Source organism: Mustela putorius, unplaced genomic scaffold (assembly GCF_011764305.1).
Source record: "Mustela putorius furo isolate JIRA1106 unplaced genomic scaffold, ASM1176430v1.1 tig00003942_pilon_pilon_pilon, whole genome shotgun sequence".
Classification (NCBI taxonomy): domain Eukaryota; kingdom Metazoa; phylum Chordata; class Mammalia; order Carnivora; family Mustelidae; genus Mustela; species Mustela putorius.
In genome coordinates this window covers 16,428,790-16,448,568 of record NW_025422087.1, presented here as the reverse complement: position 1 = coordinate 16,448,568, position 19,779 = coordinate 16,428,790, and the positions used below count along the sequence as shown (strand labels likewise).

Sequence of the window (19,779 nt, the reverse complement as noted above, 5' to 3'; positions counted from 1 at the left end):
ATAAGAGCCCATACAAACTGTAAGAAAACTAGAACATCATGAAAGCGCATACACGAGTGTGAGCACCACTGGTATTCCTTCCCAAAGTGTGCAAGCCCTTTCTTCCTTCAGGTCACTCCTAAATCACATGGGACAAGTAGCCATTGGACCCAACGACTTACTGAGGTCTCAGTATCACGGCACAGCAAATATGAGGATAGCTCAATATCCTTTGTGTTGAAATTTTAAAAATACAAATGGAACTTGAGGCATTCCCCCTCCCACACACATATATCAATGGATCACCTTGCATATTCCACTGCAGAAAACACTAATCATAAAAATGATAAAGCTTTTTAAAAAAATCTGAATTTAGCAATGGGTGAATTTAGGCATTCAGGAAGTATCTGTGGAAGGGAGGGAGGAACAGAGGGAAGGAAGAGAAGAAGGAATTAAAGGGGCTAAAGAATATGAAAAGTTGATAAATCCTGAGGAACAAAGTCTTGGTTATTAAAGTATCTCATTTATGAAGAGAGATGTTTACATCCATGATTTAGAGCAGATTAAGAAATCAGGAGGTGAGACTTAAGAGGAGACTCTAGAGCTGAGGACTACCTTTACATATGCTCTACAATCTGCTCTTTGGACATAAACACAGGAATTTACATTGGAAGCGGGGGCTCCTGATAGAATAAGGATCTGGGCAACTAACTATCTACATCATTTAAGTGTAAGGTTATATAAGCACAGAAGGCCTTTTAATTTCATTTTAAGTTAATTTGATTTTTAAATTACACTACAGTATAATTATACTGTGTACAAACATAACTGTATACAAATTTCACTCAGTAAGAAAGCTTCACTGAAAACACTTGAAATATAAATATCTTCCACTTCAATGAAAAAAGGAAAGCCAAGGCATTATTTACCACTATCCACAACAAGTGCTCAGAACAAAAGGCAGAACCATTCACTGCACAACACTAAAGCGGTTTTTAAAGAAGTTCAAAACATTTATGACTTAATGCAGCTATGAAAACAGTATTTACTTAATATACTGTCCAATGAGAAGAATATGAAAAAAGCTTCCTACCTTTGTGATAAGAAGTCGGTATCTATCCAGCATTGCCTGGTTGTCGTGGCAGCCTGCTAATAACTGCCACACTTCTGCCCTCAGGGCTTCGGGGACACCGCTCTTCACCAGAGTGGACAGCCCCTTCGGTCGTGCACCAAGGTTACTGTGCCTAAGAACACAAGAAAACGAACCACTCATACTCCCTTCATCACCGCTGTGGTTATGAGTTACATTAATGAATTTACATAAAAAATGTAAACCTGGGTTGAGAGAAAAACTGGGAAAGAGGCATGAAATGCCATCAGTTGCTCAGAGATGTCACGGACGTGGTTCCTCAGCCCCATCTTTTCTCTGTTGGTGAACTGTGTTATTCTTCTGTCAAGAAAAGTTTCTACTTTCTCTTTTTTACTTTTTTTTTTTTTAAATCATTCTATGAACTTATTCACAAAAATGAATGTGTTAATTATGTATTTCTGGGAAGCATTTCAAGGCATAAAAAGAACCATCTGAATCCCTTGACATGAACATAGGGTAAGTTGGCTAGTGGCAGGGTACAGCAGGGGATGGGGGAACGGGATGCAGAAAGTGGATCACAGCCTAACATGTCTTGACTATATGCCTACGTCCTGACCCAAAGTACTCCCTAAATGAAGGACCTAAAACTTTCCCACAAAACCTATTCAACTCCACCCTGCTAGGGGAGTAGCACAGACTTATCAGCCAAGGGTATTTAGAAATGAAACAAAGGCAAATATTTTTTGTCATGAAGTCAATGATGACATAGGAAGTATGCTACTAAAATAATCTGCCCAACTGAACAAGAAAATGACTTGCAATTCCCAGTCTTGTGAATGTAATTTACCATGTTTTCCTGGTGCCTAGCTTGAACCTGGAACTACATTTTATGCCCCTTTGCTCAGATTTTCTATTTGTATTTGTTGCTCAGTTCTGATCTCTAAGAACTGACTCTGGTGCTACCATCTGGGCTTCAAATCTTGGCGATGTATTCTGGTTTGATATAACATTCAGACTCTGATTTCAAGTTTTAGTCTTAAAGGTCATAGAATCAATACGTCTATTTTCTAAAACTGGCCTCCCATCTACTTCACCAACTTACCTAGCTTATATACACTCTTCCATCTCTAGCCCAGACCTCAGTTTTAGCAGGTCCTTCCTCTGAAAATATGTTCCATTCTTTTCCCATTCAGTCATAATCTGGTCATTTTGAAAAACTGTTATAACTCCTATAACTTTAAAGCTCAAGTAAACTCATCCCATTAATATTTTTAATAAACCATCAAGTGTATATCTATTCTGCTTTCTTTTGGCCTTTTCAAAGAAAACTTTTGTATTGCTGAGTTAGAGAACCTAAACTGGTGATACTGATGGGCTTGGAGCAAAATGAAATGAAAGGAGGTAGAGCTTATACATTTAAAACACTATTGCACATTAGGGACCAGAGTTATGCTGCTGAGTGAAAAAAAGCAAGTTTCAAAACAGTATATATAATTTTAAATTTACATACTCTCTCTCTCCCGCTCTCAAAATTTTATATGTAGTATTATTTTATTTTATTTATTTTTTAAAGATTTTATTTATTTATTTGACAAAGAGAGACACAGCAAGAGAGGGAAAACAAGCAGGGGGAGTCAGAAAAGGAGAAGCAGGCTTCCCGCCTCGCCAGGAGTTGGATGAGGGATCGATCGCAGGACCTTGGGATCATGACCTGAGTTGAGCTGCAGGCAGATGCTTAACTATTGAGCCAGGCACCCCTACAGTATTATTTTAGATATATGTTCATTCTCTCTCTCCTTCCCTCTCTTGCTTTCTCTCTTTCTCTAACCCATAATATTTTGAAATCTGATTTCAATCTGCATAAGAAAAGTATATAAGAAGAATATACCTCAAAATGTGTAATAGAATTGACAGGGAAATTACTTTTTATTTTCCTCTGCTGTTTGAAATATTCACAATGATCTTAAATTCTTTTATAATCATATACACCCAAAAAAGTCATCTCAATTCTTTAAATTTCTCTCATGGATTTAAACTAAAATACAACTTTAGTTTGTAAAAACAAAGCTAAATATGTGCCACAAAATTTCTTGTGAGTATTATTCTCAAGAAGACTTACACCTGAGTAAACTAACATCTTTAATCTTGTTCCACCTGCCTCTTCTTTGCTATCTAATTGAGTATAATATTAGCAAAAGAATATTGCGCCACAAGAGAGCCAGGATCAGTCATAAAATGATCCGTCTTACAAGTTATTTGGTTCTGATTATACTTTTGAATAGGAAAAACATATGTTGTTTGAGGGTATCTGAGTTTCTATAATCTTAGGGTAAAAAACTGAATTAACTAAAAATGAGAATTATCTGAAAACGGAATTAACTAAAAACGAAGGTCAAAGCTCATTTCCTCTGAAATTAAAGTAAAGTATTCTGAATTTTAAGTCCCATTATATAACCACAATAGCAAAGTAATTAAATATATCATATGCTTCATGTTATATAGATCAGTAAGTCATCAGTGTACGCACAACTATTAAAACTCCCAAACAGGGGCACCTGGGTGGCTCAGTGGGTTAAGCCTCTGCCTTCCGCCCAGGTCATGATCCCAGGGTCCTGGGATCGAGCCCCCCGTCGGGCTCTCTGCTCAGCGGGGAGCCTGCTTCCCTTCCTCTCTCTCTACCTGCCTCTCTGCCGACTTGTGATTTCTGTCTGTCAAATAAATAAATAAAATCTTTAAAAAAAAAAAAAAAAAAAAAACCTCCAAAACACACCTCCCATGTAAAAGAAACCTTTCCTCAACTCCACATAATCCTCTGGCTGTCATACTGTCTCCTACCTTACAACAACAGATTTCTCTCGAGTTGTTAAATAGTCATTACCTCTATTTCCTCCTTAACTCAGCTCAGCATGGCTTCTGCATCTGTGCTTAGTTTTCACTGAAGTAATACATGACCTCTCTCCATGTCACTAAGTTCAAGGGGCATTTTTCAAACCTCTCACTGTTGACCACTTTGCTTCCTTTGGCTTCAAGGACAAAGCCCTCTCTCTTCCCCCTCTCAGACCCCACTGCTATTGTTTCTCCTCTGTGAACCTCCCAAGTCTTGTGGATACTCTCTTCACACTTTCCTCAGTGGTCTACTTCTCTTGTTTCTCTCATCTCGGAGTGTTTTCACCCATGCCCGTGTGTTTGGAGTTTCACAGGCTCAAAGGCACCTCAGAATCAACATGTCCAAATCTCAATCCACATTTTCTTACTAAACCTTGCTCTCCAGGGTATCCTATCTCAGTGACTATCACCACAATCTATCCAAATTAGAAACCTAGGAATTACTGTTGGCATTATTCTCTGCCCTTTAGAGATCCATCAACAAGGCTAATGCATTTTTTCCTGACCTTTCCAAATTCCATGCACTTCTCCCTATCTCCACAGCCACAAGTTCTATTCAGCCTAGACCACACAACAGCTTCCTAACACTCACTTGTTGTACTACTATACATTTCCAATACTGCTGGCAAATATAATTTTGTATAATGACTTAAAAAAAGATTTTAGGGGCACCTGGGTGGCTTAGTGGGTTAAAGCCTCTGCTTTCAGCTCAGGTATGGTCCCAGGGTCCTGGGATCAAGCCCCGAATTGGGCTCTCTGCTCAGCAGGGAGCCTGCTTCCTCCTCTCTCTCTGCCTCTCTGCCTATTTGTGATCTCTGTCAAATAAATTAAAAAAAAAAAAAACTTAAAAAGATTTTATATTTGGAGTATCCTTTCCTACATATGCATACATACAACCCTAATGAACATTTTACCACAGTATGATTCAGCTCAATCGACATTTCCGCTTCTAGCTGACTCCCAGCCATCTGTCTGGCCAAGCATTATGGAAAAAAGTCTTTTCTCCTCTCTTAAAAACCTAGGCTCTATTTATCGTTATAGACTGGCATTTAAAAAGAACTAGGTAATTCATAACACTACATGATTAACAGCTCTAATTTACTGATTATCCTAGTAATCATACAGTAATTAAAATGCATACAGCACCCTAATGCATAAGGGACAGTAAAGGATATTAAGCCAAATACTACTAGTATACATCTATGACCAGGGAGGACTGAAATGAAATAGCAATTTATAGAAATAATCACTGCTTTCAATGTTTCAGATAAAACTACCTATTAATAACTATATATGACCATTGCTTGAATAAAACATAAACTGCAGCGATCAAGAGACCTAGGAATAGACAACTAGTTGTTACATGTGTTGAACCATGTACTGGAAACAAGAGGCATCTAATTATTCAAGAAGTCATATATAAAGCAGATATATACTAAATGTATGGTTATCAGGTAGTTTTTAATAAATATAAGTAATTTTTATTATTAAATTTTATTTATTAAAAAAGTTTAATAAATATAAACTCCAGAAGGGCAAGAATCTCTGTCTTCTTTATTTTAGCACCCCAAGTATATAGAACAGTGCCTGGCACAAAGAAGACATTCAATATATTTTAGATAAATAAGTGAACAGATTTATAAAATTAAATTAATATGATCAACTACTAAGTCTAAGCAAAAAAAAAATGTTTTTTTTTTAAAAGACTTTATTTATTTGACAGACAATGCAAGTAGGCAGAGAGGCAGGCAGAGAGAGAGGAGAAAGCAGACTCCCTGCTGAGCAGAGCCCCCCCCCAATGGGGGGCTCGATCCCAGGACCCTGAGATCACGACCTGAGCTGAAGGCAGAGGCTTTAACCCACTGAACCACCCAGGTGCCCCCCAAAAATGCTTTTTTAAAAGCAAACATGCTAACATTTTAATAAGATCATCGAGCTGCCATGTATTCATCTACTCACCTTTAAAAGAGGCATGTTTTCTTTTTTTTTTTATAAAGATTTTATTTATTTATTTGACAGAGAGAAATCATAAGTAGATGGAGAGGCAGGCAGAGAGAGAGAGAGGGAAGCAGGCTCCCTGCTGAGCAGAGAGCCCGATGCGGGACTCGATCCCAGGACCCTGAGATCATGACCTGAGCCAAAGGCAGCGGCTCAACCCACTGAGCCACCCAGGTGCCCCAAGAGGCATGTTTTCTTGAAACAATCTAGGCATATAAGAACTTTTACTATTCCAAAACTGTCCAGTGAGAATTTCAAAGGGAAGATATTATTTCTAACAAAAATACCAGAGAAATCAAGGGGTGAAGAGCCACTGAATGTCACTGAGCGGTCGCTGATGGAATTAGGGCAATTTTGACAGAAGGGAGGTGGAAGTAGGTGGCTGGGAGACAGGACAATGTGAGGACAGTGGCTTTACCCATTTTAAAAGGTTCTCACAGGAAAAGGAATAGCTAGAACTGAAACTAAAAGACAGGGATTTCTCCTTCCCCAACAGTGAAAAAATCTAAAATGTAAACCTAAATCCTACTTAAATTAAACAAGCTACAATAAGAAAAAAACTTCAAGAGAGGCACCTGGGTGGTTCAGTCAGCTCAGTGGCTCAGTCAGCTAAGCATCTGCCTTTGGCTCAGGTTGTGGTCCCAGGGTCCTAGAATCAAGCCCCGAGTGGGGCTCCCTGCTCAGAGGGGAGTCTGCTTGCCCCTGTCCCTCTGTATCTCCCACCCCTACTTGTGCTCTCTCTTGCTCTCTTTCTCAAATAACTGAAGTATTTTTTTTTTAAGATTTTATTTATTTTTCAGAGTCTATAGTTTCTCATGGTTCACCCCCCCTTCCAATTTCCCTCAACTCCTTTCTGAGGGTTTTGAAGGGGCGGGGGGTAGGAGGTTGGGGGAACCAGGTGGTGGGTATTAGAGAGGGCACGGATTGCATGGAGCACTGGGTCCGGTGCAAAAACAATGAATACTGTTACGCTGAAAAGAAATAAAAAATTAAAAAAAAAAAAAGAAGAGAAAAAAAGAAATAAATGCTTAAAAAAAAGATTTTATTTATTTATTGGATAGAGAGAGAGAGATCACAAGTAGGCAGAGCAGCAGGCAGAGAGGGGAAGGCAGGCTCCCCACTGAGCAGAGAGCCCAAAGCAGGGCTCGATTCCAGGATCCCAGGACCCTGAGATCATGGCCTGAGCCGAAGACAGAGCCACTGAGTGGCTCACCCACTGAGCCACTCAGCACCTCTAACTGAAGTCTTAAGAAAGAAAGAAATGAGAGAAAGAAAGAAAGACAGACAGACTTCAAGAAAAATAACAGATTAAAGGTCATTCTGAAGATCAAGAGGACATATTTTGATCTGGGGTGGAGACGAGCAGGATTTTTCCTCAGCTGAAAAAAATGGAACATTTTATGTTAATGTGAAAAGGAAGAAAGCTATAAATGTTCACACTTAGTGATTCTAGTCTTTCAGGTTCTCTCTGAGCTTGTATTTTATTTTGTTCTCCCAGCAGTTCACTGATGCTTGGTTAGGCTGAGAGACCACAGATTAAGAACACGTTCCCACTGTGGTAAGCACAGCCATGAAGAACACAATCAAAGTGCCTACTAAATGTGTATCAATTTTCTGATATTCTAATAAAAGAGAATTGAGTAGTTTGAAGATGGTTTTATTCAATAAACCATAATTTTTACCTAAGACATTCACTTATTATTTTTGGTTAGGAAATCTTCCTGCTACAAAATTTGACCTTTATGCCCAAGTTTTCAGAGTCAGTACTCTGTTTTTCTAGTCTTCAAAAACCTCAACAGCTTCCACACAACTTTAAAACCAGAAATAGTTATTCAGAAATAATTCTGCCCAATTCCTTAAATTTACTCAATAATTTAATGCTCAGGTCATCGGCTCTACTATTTTGAATATATTGGACATGTCACAGAAGTCTTTTTTTTATTGTGTCATGTTAGTCACCATACAGTACATCATTAGTTTTTGATGCAGTGTTCCATGATTCATTGTTTACATACAACACCCATTGCTCCACGTAATCCATGCCCTCCTTAATACCCATCACCAGGCTCACCCATACCCCCACACCCCTCCCTTCTAAAACCCTCCATTTGTTACCCAGAGTCCATAGTCTTTCATGGTGCATCTCCCACTCCGATTTTTCCCCCTTCATTTTTCCCTTCCTTCTTCTAATGTCCTTCATGCTATTCCTTATGCTCCACAAGTAAGTGAAACTATGTAATTGTCTCTCTCTGCTTAACTTATTTCACTCAGCATAATCTCCTCCAGTCCCATCCATGTTGATGCAAAAGTTGAGTATTCATCCTTTCTGATGGCTGAGTAATATTCCATTGTGTATATGGACTGCATCTTCCTTTTCCATTTGTCTGTTGAAGGGCATCTTGGCTCTTTCCATATTTTGGCTATTGTGGACATTGCTGCTATGAACACTGGGGTACATTCACTACTTCTTTTCACTACATCTGTATCTTTGGGGTAAATACCCAGTAGTGCGATTGCTGGGTCATAGGGTAGCTCTGTTTTTAATTTTTTGAGGAACCTCTACACTCCTTCCTAAAGTGGCTGCACCAATTTGCATTCCTAACAACGGTGTTTTAAGGGTTCCCCTTTCTCCACAATTTCTCCAACATTTATTGTTTCTTGCCTTGTCAATTTGGCCATTCTAACTAGTATAAGGTGGTATCTCAGTGTGGTTTTGATTTGAATCTCCCTGATGGCTAATGATGAACACTTTTTCATGTGTGTTAGCCATTTATATGTCTTCTTTGGAGAAGTGTCTACTTATGTCTTCTGCCCATTTTTTGACATGATTATCTGGGTATTTTTGGGGTATTGAATTTGAGAAGTTCTTTATAGATCTTGGATGATCAGTCCTTTGTCTGTAGTGTCATTTGCAAATATCTTCTTCCATTCTGTGGGTTGCCTATTTGTATTGTTGATTGTTTCCTTTGCTGTGCAGAAGCTTATCTTGATGAAGTTCTAAAAGTTCATTTTTGCTTTTGTTTCCCTTGCCTTTGGAGATGTGTCTGGAGAGAAGTTGCTATGGCTGATGCCAAAGAGGTTACTGTCTATGTTCTCCTCTTGATGGATTCCTGTCTCACATGGAGGTCTTTCATCTATTTAGAGTTTATCTTTATAAAGATTTATAAAGTTTATCTTTATAAAGTTTACCTTTATAAAGATAAACTCTAAATAAGAGAGTGTAAGAGAATGGTCCAGTCTCATTCTTCTATACATAGCTGTCCAATTTTCCCAGCACCATGTATTGAAGAGACTGTCTTTTTTCCACTGGATATTTTTTCCTGCTTTGTCGAAGATCAGTTGACCATAGAATTGAGAGTCCATATCTGGGCACTCTATTCCGTTCCACTGATCTATATGTCTGTTTTTGTGCCAGTACCATGCTGTCTTGGTGATCACAGCTTTGTGATATAGCTTGAAATCAGGCAACGTGATGCCCCCAGCACTGTCTTTCTTTTTCAACATTTCTTTGGCGATTCAGGGTCCTTTCTGGTTCCATACAAATTTTAAGATTGTTCCAGCAATTTGAAAAATGCCATTGGTACTTTGATTGTGATGGCGTTGAAAGTATAGACTGCTCTGGGCAGCACAGACACTTAAAAAATGTTTATTCTTCCAATCCATGAGCATGGAATATTTTTCCATCTTTTTGTGTCTTCTTCAATTTCTTTCACGAGTGTTTTGTAGTTCCTAGAGTATAGATCCTTTACCTCTTTGGTTAGGTTTATTCCAAGGTATCTTATGGTTTTAGGTGCTACCACTTTCCAGTTTGGATTTTCCAAGTTGTCCCATCACAGATGTCTCCTCTCTTCCTCTCTCCCTGTTGCTTGCCCTCTTCTTCAATTCTAGCTCACTTACTTTTTTCTTTCAGTCATTTCTTCAAGAAACCTAAACTCCAAGCTCATATAACAGACCTCTACTACTGAAGTTTTTACACACTCTGCTTTTACCTTTCTTTTCCGTATCTTTATTTCTTTCTGATAATTTCAAATTTGTATTAAATTTTTCCCTTTACATCTTTCTATTGGTATATTTTTAATTAACTGAATTCTGATTTTATCCATAAAAGTTCCACTTTATTTCAATACAGTGATCTAGCTGTTTTATAATAAGTTCAAAATATTTTCAACTATATTTTAGTTAAAAGTTCATTAAGAACACAGGCTGAAGGGACGCCTGGGTGGGTCAGTCAGTTCAGCATCTGCCCTGAGCTCAGGTCATGATCCCAGGGTCCTGGAATGGAGTCCCTCATTTGGCTCCTAGCTCAGTGGGAAGTATGCTTCTCCCTCCACCAGCTGCTCCCCCTGCTTGTGTGCTCACTCGCTCTGACAAATAAATAAAATAAGATCTTTAAAAAATAATACTAAATTAAATAAATAAATAAAAGAAGAAGAAGAACACAGGCTGTCTCCTCACTTTAAAGAAAAATATTCCAAAACAAAACTGAAGTATTTTATACAACAGATGCTTTACCTAATAAATCACAAAAATAACTTAATGTAAGTACCTAACCAGTATTGCTAAGACTCACCAAAAGCTTTTAAATGTAAAGAACAGTAATGTTTTAAAAAGATATTCTAAGAGCAATTAAAAATTTTTATCAATCCTTGTATAATAGATACAACCTTTCTCAATTAGGCACATTTTTCCTTTTTTATGCATATGAATTATCATGACACAACTGTGATAAAGAGCCAAATAAAATAAAAATATTTGAATTGTAGAAGATGCAGGAATTTCTGTAAAGGTCAAAAATCAGTTCTCTTAGTTGATTAAAAGAGTTTCCTCACATAGTGATCTAAAGGGGTATGTGCACCTCAGTGTTCATAGCAGCAATGTCCACAATAGTCAAACTAGGGAAAGAGCCCAGATAGACATCAACAGATGAATGGATAAAGAAGATGTGGCATATACATACAATGGAATATTACTCAGCCATCAAAAAATGAAATCTTACCATTTGCAATAATGCAGATGAAACTAGAGGGTATTATGCTAAGCAAGTAAGTCAATCCGAGAAAGACAATTATCATACGATTTCATTCATATGTAGCATTTAAGAAACAAAAGAGAGGATCATAAGGGAAGGGAGGGGAACATAAAACAAGATGAAATCAGAGGAGACAAACCATTAGAGATGCTTAACTATGGGAAACAAACTGAGGGTTGCTGGAGGGGGAGATGGACATTAAGGAGGACATGTGATGGAATGAGCACTGGGTTTATATACAGCTGATGAATCACTGACCTCTACCTCTGAAACTGATAATACACTATATGTTAATTAACTGAATTGAAATAAAATCTAAAAAAAAAAATCATTTCCTCAGATTCACTCAATGAATTTTTTGAAGTCCACTACTAAAAATATAATTTATAAAGATACTTTATTCCTAGAAAAATGTACACTGAATTATAGCTGAGAAGCCCTGTCAGTTCTACCTCCGAAGTCCTTCCCCATTTGGAACCTCCTTTCCCTATAAGGCCCATGGGTTTGGTAAGAACTCACCAACTCATGCAATTACCTCCCAACCAGTTTCTCTATTAACAGTTGCTTCTGAAATAATAAAAAGCACCATAGCAATTTTAGCTTTAAAAGATTTGTTGAGGATTGTCTTTACTATGTTGGTAACTACTAAAGTTGGATGGTGGGTTCATGAGGCTTTACTCTATATTATTTTCTCACTTTTGCATATCACAATTATCCATTTAAATGTTTACATGCCTCTGTAAGATGGCAAACTCCTTGGAGATAGGAATTATCTCCTATTCATCTTTATGTCTAATACAGTTCCTAAGAGAGAGTAGATCATTTTTTTTCAGTTGGACACAATCATCCTATAGGAAAAAATAACAAAATGGTCAAGAAACCTGAAACAACTCAATGTTTCAGTTAACTGATTAAAATGATCTGTTATGAGAATACATTCCTATCTTTTCTTCATTATGAACATCAGAGAAAAGAACTGTATCTTTATCTATGTATCTCCTAGAGCTTAGGAAAATGCTTCATAAAATGTATGTTCCGACCAAGTTATAAATCTTGTTATTTTGTAAAACAGCAAAGCTCTCAATATGCTATTTATTCAGTCACCTAAGTAATTTTGTGTTCCTGCCATCCTCATGGTCTGTCTTTAACTCCTACTAGAAGGCTGGCAAGGGAATCAGTTTCCTAATTTACTCTCTCCCTCTCATTAAAACTTCTACATTCTTCCATAAAAGCTAAACCAGTAACCTACCCACATTACAGAAATGGCACCTGTCCACTTGGCTACAAAAGTTCTGGCTCTGGAGCCAGACTGTCTAGATTCAAATGCTGACGTGGTCATTTACTCACTGCATGATCGTGGGCAAGTTACTTACTGGCTGTTGAGCAAGTTACCTATTCATTACCATTATCTTCTATGCATTTTTATACTAGCTTCTTAATGTAGTTGTACCTCAGTTTCTCATCTCTCTCTTTTTTTTTTTTTTAAAAAAAGATTTTGTTTATTTGACAGAAAGAGTGAGAGAGCACAAGCAGGGGGGAGCAGCAGAGGAAGAGGGAGAAGCAGGCTCCCTGCTGAGCAGGACCCTGGGATCATGACCTGAGCTAAAGGCAGCTGCTTAACTAAGTAAGCCACCCAGACGCCCTTAGTTTCTCATCTCTACCATAAAGATACTAATAGTCCCTACCTCAGTGGATTGCCGTGGCGAGTACAGTAAGGCTTCTAAAGTGCTCACGGTAGCACCTGGCGCATAACAAGCAAACTTGAGTCAGCTCTTACTTTGTAGCCATGCCCTGCCTTTCCTCCTGTTACAGTGAACGGTCTGTGCTCTTAAAAACAACTCCTCCATTCCTCAACAAATCCATCTCTTCTTGCCTACTCAACAGCTTCTCTTGCAACTATGTCCTCTCCCTCTGGCATTCTCAAATTTTCTCTCCTAGATTATTTTCAACAACATACAACATGCTACATTAATTTTTAGAATAACCTCTGGGTGCACATGCAGTTCCTAACATGTCCCTATTTCTTGTCATCCTTTTAAGCAAAACTACTCTGAAGAGGTCCCTTTACCTGCTGATTATCTTTCTTAGACACAGTCTAATCAAGCTTTCATTCTTACCTCTCCATTGAGAGGTTTTTGTCAGGGTCATCAGTGACAACTGAATTGCTGGGTCAAGTAAAAATTCTCAGGCTTACTCGACCTATCAGCAACTGATCATTACCTTCTTCTTGACAGACTTACTTCCTTTGACTTCTAAATTGTTTCTTCTCCTACCTTTACAGGCTATGCTTTCTTGGACTCCTTTGTATGATCCTCCTCATCCCTCCAACCTCTAAACACTGGAGTGGACAAGAGCCCGGTTCCTGGATGACTCTTCTATTCACTCCCTAAGTAATCCTGTCCATTCTAACAGCTTTAAAAATCATATACACCAATGGCTCCCAAACTCCTATTTCTATCCTTACCTTTCCTTGAACTCAATCTACTATCTAACTGACTAAAGGACACATTTATTTGGATGTTTACAAGGCATCTCAACATCTCCAAAGTCTTGACTTTATCCTCCAAAGGTGTTCTTCCTCCTCTTGTCTTTCATATTTAAATAAACATAAGACCTAGTTGTTCAAGGCAAAACTCTGGCGTTGTTGGTCAGTTATTTCTTTTTCTCAGGCCACACAGGAAAAATAAGCAAATTCTATCACCTCTGTCTCAAAATAAATCCAGAATCTCATCACATGTTACTTTTTGCTATCAGCATGGCAGAAGACATCATCATCTCTCTGCTAGTTTATTTAAAATAGTCTTCTAACTATTCTGCCTGCTTCTGTCTTTGGTTCCTTATAATTTATTTTTCAGTTCAAAGCCAGAATGACACTTTAAAAATGTTTAAGTCAAAACACCTCACCATAACATGACATGATCAAGACACAAAGTGGTCGAGTAAACTGTCCTATGAAAATTGAATCTACTTAAAATCTAACATGAAATATATCAATTTATATTTATTTTTAAATTATACAAGAAAAAATAATCAAGTACCAAATGTAGTTATGTAAAATTTTCATAGACTTGAAGGGACAGAAATCTGTAAGTCAAGAATTTTCACTCATAAATACATTCAATAAATTTTTGTTGAGCACCTACCATATTCTAGGCACTGTGATAGGAACCTGTAAGACAACAGTAACTTTGAGGAGGTCATGTGCATTTGACATAACTTTGAAGGGCCAGAATAGAAAAATTAGTTTGAGACCGTGATTCCTACAATAAATACTACAAATCCAAGTAAAGAGAGAGGAATGTGAATACAAGGGATAATGAAGGCACTGACCTAAGAAAAGCAGACACTTCAAAGAGCTACTCTACATATAAGCCACAAATTTCATTCCTGTCTTTTTCCTTTCTTTTTCCTCCATTTCCTTCCTTCATTCATATTTATTACTTGTTCTGATGTTTTCTGTGTAGTACAAAATATAAAATAAGCATTTGGGTCATTTTTTTCTTCTTTTGTTTTTCTGACAGAGTCGTAGCATTTGTGCCTCAACAATCAAAATGCTCAGGATTAATACTCTTGGTTTTCAGGGTCTGGGTTGTTTCTGTTTTGGTTTTGGGTTTTAGGGTTTTTTGCCATTTAAGGTACAATTTATGCAGTGTAAAATCCACCCCAGTTCTGAGAGTTCTGATAAATTCATAAAGTTGTGTGGTCATCACTGTAACCAATATACAGGATAGTTAAAAAATTCTATGCTCTCGGGCGCCTGGGTGGCTCAGTGGGTTAAGCCTCTGCCTTTGGCTCAGGTCATGATCTCAGGGTCCTGGGATTGAGGCCCGCATCGGGCTCTCTGCTCAGCAGGGAGCCTGCTTCCTCCTCTCTCTTTCCGCCTGCCTCTCTGCCTACTTGTAATCTCTATCTGTCTCCCTGCTGAGCAGAGAGCCTGATGCGGACCTCGATCTGGAAACAGATCATGAGATCTGAGATCTCATGACCTGAGCCGAAGGCAAAGGCTTAACCCACTGAGCCACCCAGGAGCCCAAAATAAATAAAATCTTTAAAAAAAAAAAAATTCTATGCTCTCTTGTAGTTACTACCACCCAACATGATCAGTTCTTGGCAGTTACTAATAAATTTTCTATCATGATAGTTTTGGCTTTCAAGAATCTTATATAAATGAAATCATATAGGATTTAGCCATTCAAATCTGACATGTTTTACTTAACATAAAGCACTTGAGATCCGTCATGTTATTGTGTGTCAGTAGTTCATTCTTTTTTTTTTAAGAGATTTTATTTATTTATTTATTTGACAGAGAGAGAGAGACACACACACACAGTGAGTGAGGGAACACAAGCAAGGGAAGCGGCAGAGGGAGAAGCAGGCTTCCCATGGAGCAGGAAGCCCAATGCGGGCTCAATCCCAGGACCCTGGGATCATGACCTGAGCTGAAGGCAGATGCTTAACAACTGAGCCACCCAGGAGCCCCAGTAGTTCATTCTTTTAATTGCTCAGGAATACTCCGTGGACTGCATGTACCACTTAGTTGATCCACGCTGGACAGCATTTGGACTGTTTCCAGTTGGAGGCAATTATGAACAAAGATGTTGCAGACTTGTACACAGGTTTTCATTTCACTTGGGTGACAATTTCACCTAGGAGTGACAATGAAATTGCTGGGTACTACAGTAAGTATGTGTTCAACTTTATAAGACAATGCCAAACTTTCCAAAACAGCTACACCATTCAGCACCTCCACCAACAAAACATGAGAGCTACAGTTGCTACGCATCCTTTGTAGCTCTTGGTATCACAGTGCTTTTCGCTATTGTTTTGCTTTTTTATTTTAGTCATTTGAATACGTGTTAATGACGAATGTTGTTTAGCATTTTTTCATGGGCTTATTTGTAATTAAAAATATTTTCTCTGGTGAAGTATCTGGACCTTTTGCTTATTTTTAAGTGGGGTTTTTTGGGTTTTGGTTTTTTTTTTTAGTATTGAGTTTTGAGATTTTTTTTTTAAATATTCTAGATATAAGTCTTTTTCCAGGTATCAGTTTTACAAATATTCTCTCCCAATGTGTAGCTTTTCATTCTTCCGAATGTCTTCTGAAGAACAAAAGTTCTTAGTTCTGATTAAATCAAATCTGTAATTTTTTTTCTTTCCAACATCATTCCCTTGAGTTCATACCTAAGAAATTTCTGCCTAACTAAAGGCCACAATGATTTCTTATGTTTTCTTCTATAGTTTTTATAACTTTAGCTCTTATATTCAGGTTTATGAACTAGTATGAGTTAATTTTCAATATGGGACAAGGTATGCCCCAAAACTTATTTTTATTGTTTTTATTTTTTTGCATGTACATACCTAATTGTTAAGCATGATTTACTAAAAAGATTATCCTTTCTCCATTGAATTTCAACTAAACCTTTGTTTACAATCAATAGGCCATATATGTATATATTTTTAAATACAGCTATATCAAGATATAATGCACATACCATACAATTCACCCATTTAAAGTACTTAATTCAATGGTTTTGATATATTCACACAGTTGTATAGCCATTACATTCAACTTTAGAACATTTTCACTACCCCAAAAAGAAACCCTGAACCTCTTAACATTCACCCTCCATTTCCTTAAATCCTCTCTCTAGCTCTGGACAACCACTCACCTAATTTCTATCTCTACAGATTTGGCTATTCTTGGTACTTCATATAAATGAAATCATACATTGCTCTTTCAGATTTGCTTTTTTCATGCAGCATGATGTTTTGAAGGGTCATGCATGTTTTAGATGTACCAGTACTTTATTTTTATTGCTGAATAATATCCCATTGTATGTATATACCATGTTTATTTATCCATTCATCACTTGATGGAATTCGGATCTGTTCCTCCTTTTGGTTATTATGAATAATGATACCATGAGCATTTGTACACAAGTGTTTGTGTAAACATAGTGATTTCATTTCTATTGGGTATATTAGTAGGAGTGGGATTGTTAGGCCATATCTTACCTCTATATTTAACCTTTTGAGGAAATGTGAGAATGTTCTCCAAAATGGCTGCTGTACCAGTGTTATCAGCAGTGTAAGAGGGTGTCAATTTCTCCACATCCTTGCCAACACTTGTTCTTATTTGTCTTTTTTATTACAGGTAACCCCATAGATGTAAGGTGGTATCTCATTGTGGTTTCTGTTTGCATTCCCCTAATGGCTAATGATGTAAGCATCTTTTATGTGCTGGCTGGGCATCAGTATGTCTTCTCTGGAGAAATGTCTATTTACTTTGTGTAGCTCTATTTCTGAACCATCTATTCTGCACCTTTGATCTATGTGTCTGTCCCTTCATCAATAATGTCTTGATCACTGCAGCTTGATGGTAAGCCCTGAAATCAGGCAGTATGAGTCTCCCAAATTTGTTCTTCATTTTTAAGTGTTTTGGCGATTCCAGTTACTTCACTTTTCTACACACATTTCAGAATCAGCTATTCAGTTGGTACCAAAACAAATTCCACTAGGATTTTGATTGAAGTTACATTGATCCCAAAGACGAGTATGGCCAGAAGGGAAATCTTAACGATACTGAGACTCTCATTCTATTAACATGGTATATTTTTCCACTTACTGAGGTCTTCTTTGATTTCTTTCATTCCTGCTTTCTACTTCTGCAATGTATAGATCTAGTAACAGTTTGTTCAATTTCTACCTAATGTTTCAAGGGTTTTTTCTAGTGCTTTTATGTGATTTTAAATTTCTATTTGCAATTTTTCATAGCTAGAATATAGAAGTAAGATCGATTTTTGCATATTTACCTTGTATCCTACAACCTTGTAAAACTTTGTTTCCAAATTAGGTTCTGCCAATAAGTTAACAATGGTATGTGATTGAAAGACAGAAGAAAAGAAGGATTTGCATTGCCAGTAGCAGCGATACTACAACTCCTGAGAAATAATGATACCTGGGAGATGCTCTAGGAAATACCAGCACCAATCATATAGGGTCCCCCCACCAGCTCAGAGGGCTGGGTAACTCTTTAGAAGCCAGGAACTAACAAAATGTCCCCTCCCCTCACAGCTTCTTCTAAACCCTAGCTACTCTGAGCATCCTCAGCGCCTCAGCAACCAGCTGGGCAGTCTTCTTCAGAGGTCCCTGCACCAGCTCCTTAGGAAACCTCCACTGAGCTCCTAGATTCTGTTCACAATACTTCTTCCATTTTATTTCTCCACCTCTAGAGGATACTGCTGCTTCCTACTATTTGGAATTTTCAATATCCTCTTTCTGTAGTTCAGCATTCTAACACGCTAGAAACCAATTACTTGCATTAATACCCCTCTAGCTGAAAAGGCTGGCAGGGCTTTTTTTCCCAACTGGACTCTAACAATCTTCTTGCTCTGACCAGCACCCCTTCCCCACTCCCAAGATATAACTGTCCTAGAAAATTCTATTAACTAATGACAAAGATTCTCTTTTTCACAGAGCTCTGCTCAGGCTCACCTGAACTCTTTCCTCAAACAGGCCCTGACTTGGAAGTTTCCATGTTCATTGCTGCCTTGTCCATTTTTAGCAAGAATCCTACTAAGTCAGTTTAGCCAGGACCCCCACCCTCAGTACTGATCACCCTTGATTTCTAATTGAGTTCCTCATCTTCTGACATCCTCAGGTGATGTCTGATCACCCTTATCCACCTTATGCAAGAATCTTGCAAGGTAAATTTAGTCAGAAACTCCTTCACCTCTGATGTTTCCTCTCAGTCACTTTCCACCTGCTGACATCCACCCTCTCCTTGGCTATAAATTTGCACTGTTCCTTGCTGTATCTGGAGTTCAGCCCAATCCCTCTCCCCTACTGCAAGACCTCATTTCAGTGTTTCCTACACCTACCATGATAGCTCCCCCTCCCTGAATAAAGTCATCCTTATCACCTTTAACAAGTGTCATGGATAACCTTAACACTAATTCACGGTCATAGAAAATGAAAATTCATCTTAAATGGGGCAAAAAACACTACATGAAATCAGTAAAAATATACGAGATAAATTTAGGAAAGTGATCAATGCTTACATGAGTCAATTAGCTTCTGGATATAGTATAGGGAAAAATCATGAAAGGTTTTTGAAATGGGGTTAAAGAGTCTACTGAACACCTTTTCTATGTTGCCCTTTTTGGGAATTATCTGATATGACAGAGGTGTATGCCTTTGTCTTTAGGCAAATTTACAACTCTCAACAGATGTGCAGAAAACTGGTAACAATGCATAACTTTTTTGTCCATAGCCATGAAAACAATACCTATTCATGACAATGCAAGTGAATTATTAGGAAGAGAATATAAATCTCTAAACTGAATTCTCACTTGATTGGTTCTAATATCTTAACGGCTCCCATTAATCAATGAGTTAAACTTTCTAAGATGTGTTCATCTTACATTTGTATGTGTGAGATAAATAACATTAAATTTTCTTTGTTTAATTAGGGGAGGCAGCAAGCCCTCCCTTACTCTTAGGGCAACTCCTTAAAATATAAAGATTTGGCACTTCGATCAGAAAGTTGACAAACTATTCTCCAGATTTTACAGTGAGAAGGCATGAGCTTTCCAATCCTCAGAACCATAAATAATCTGCCTAATTAAATGAAGAACCTCTCAGGAGGTGTATATCATAAGAAGCATTTGTTTGTCTCTTAAAAAGATAAAGTTTTAATTCTTTGTTCTTCTACTTTACCATATAAAATGTCTGAAATTCTTCCCAGACTTAGCAGCTTCTCCTGGACCACCACCATGCATGTAATTTGATATGCATA

At 37.8% G+C, this 19,779-nt stretch overlaps 1 protein-coding gene across 8 annotated transcripts in view; it reads right to left on the bottom strand.

The window, feature by feature from the left end:
• RABGAP1L (RAB GTPase activating protein 1 like) overlaps nt 1-19,779 on the bottom strand; it is a 778,147-nt gene that overhangs the window by 543,418 nt on the left and 214,950 nt on the right. For all 8 annotated transcript variants that reach the window (XM_045069736.1, XM_045069734.1, XM_045069733.1 and 5 more), the window contains one exon: nt 1,073-1,223. In XM_045069736.1, the coding sequence (XP_044925671.1) occupies nt 1,073-1,223 (151 nt within the window). The remainder of the gene's footprint in view (nt 1-1,072; nt 1,224-19,779) is intronic.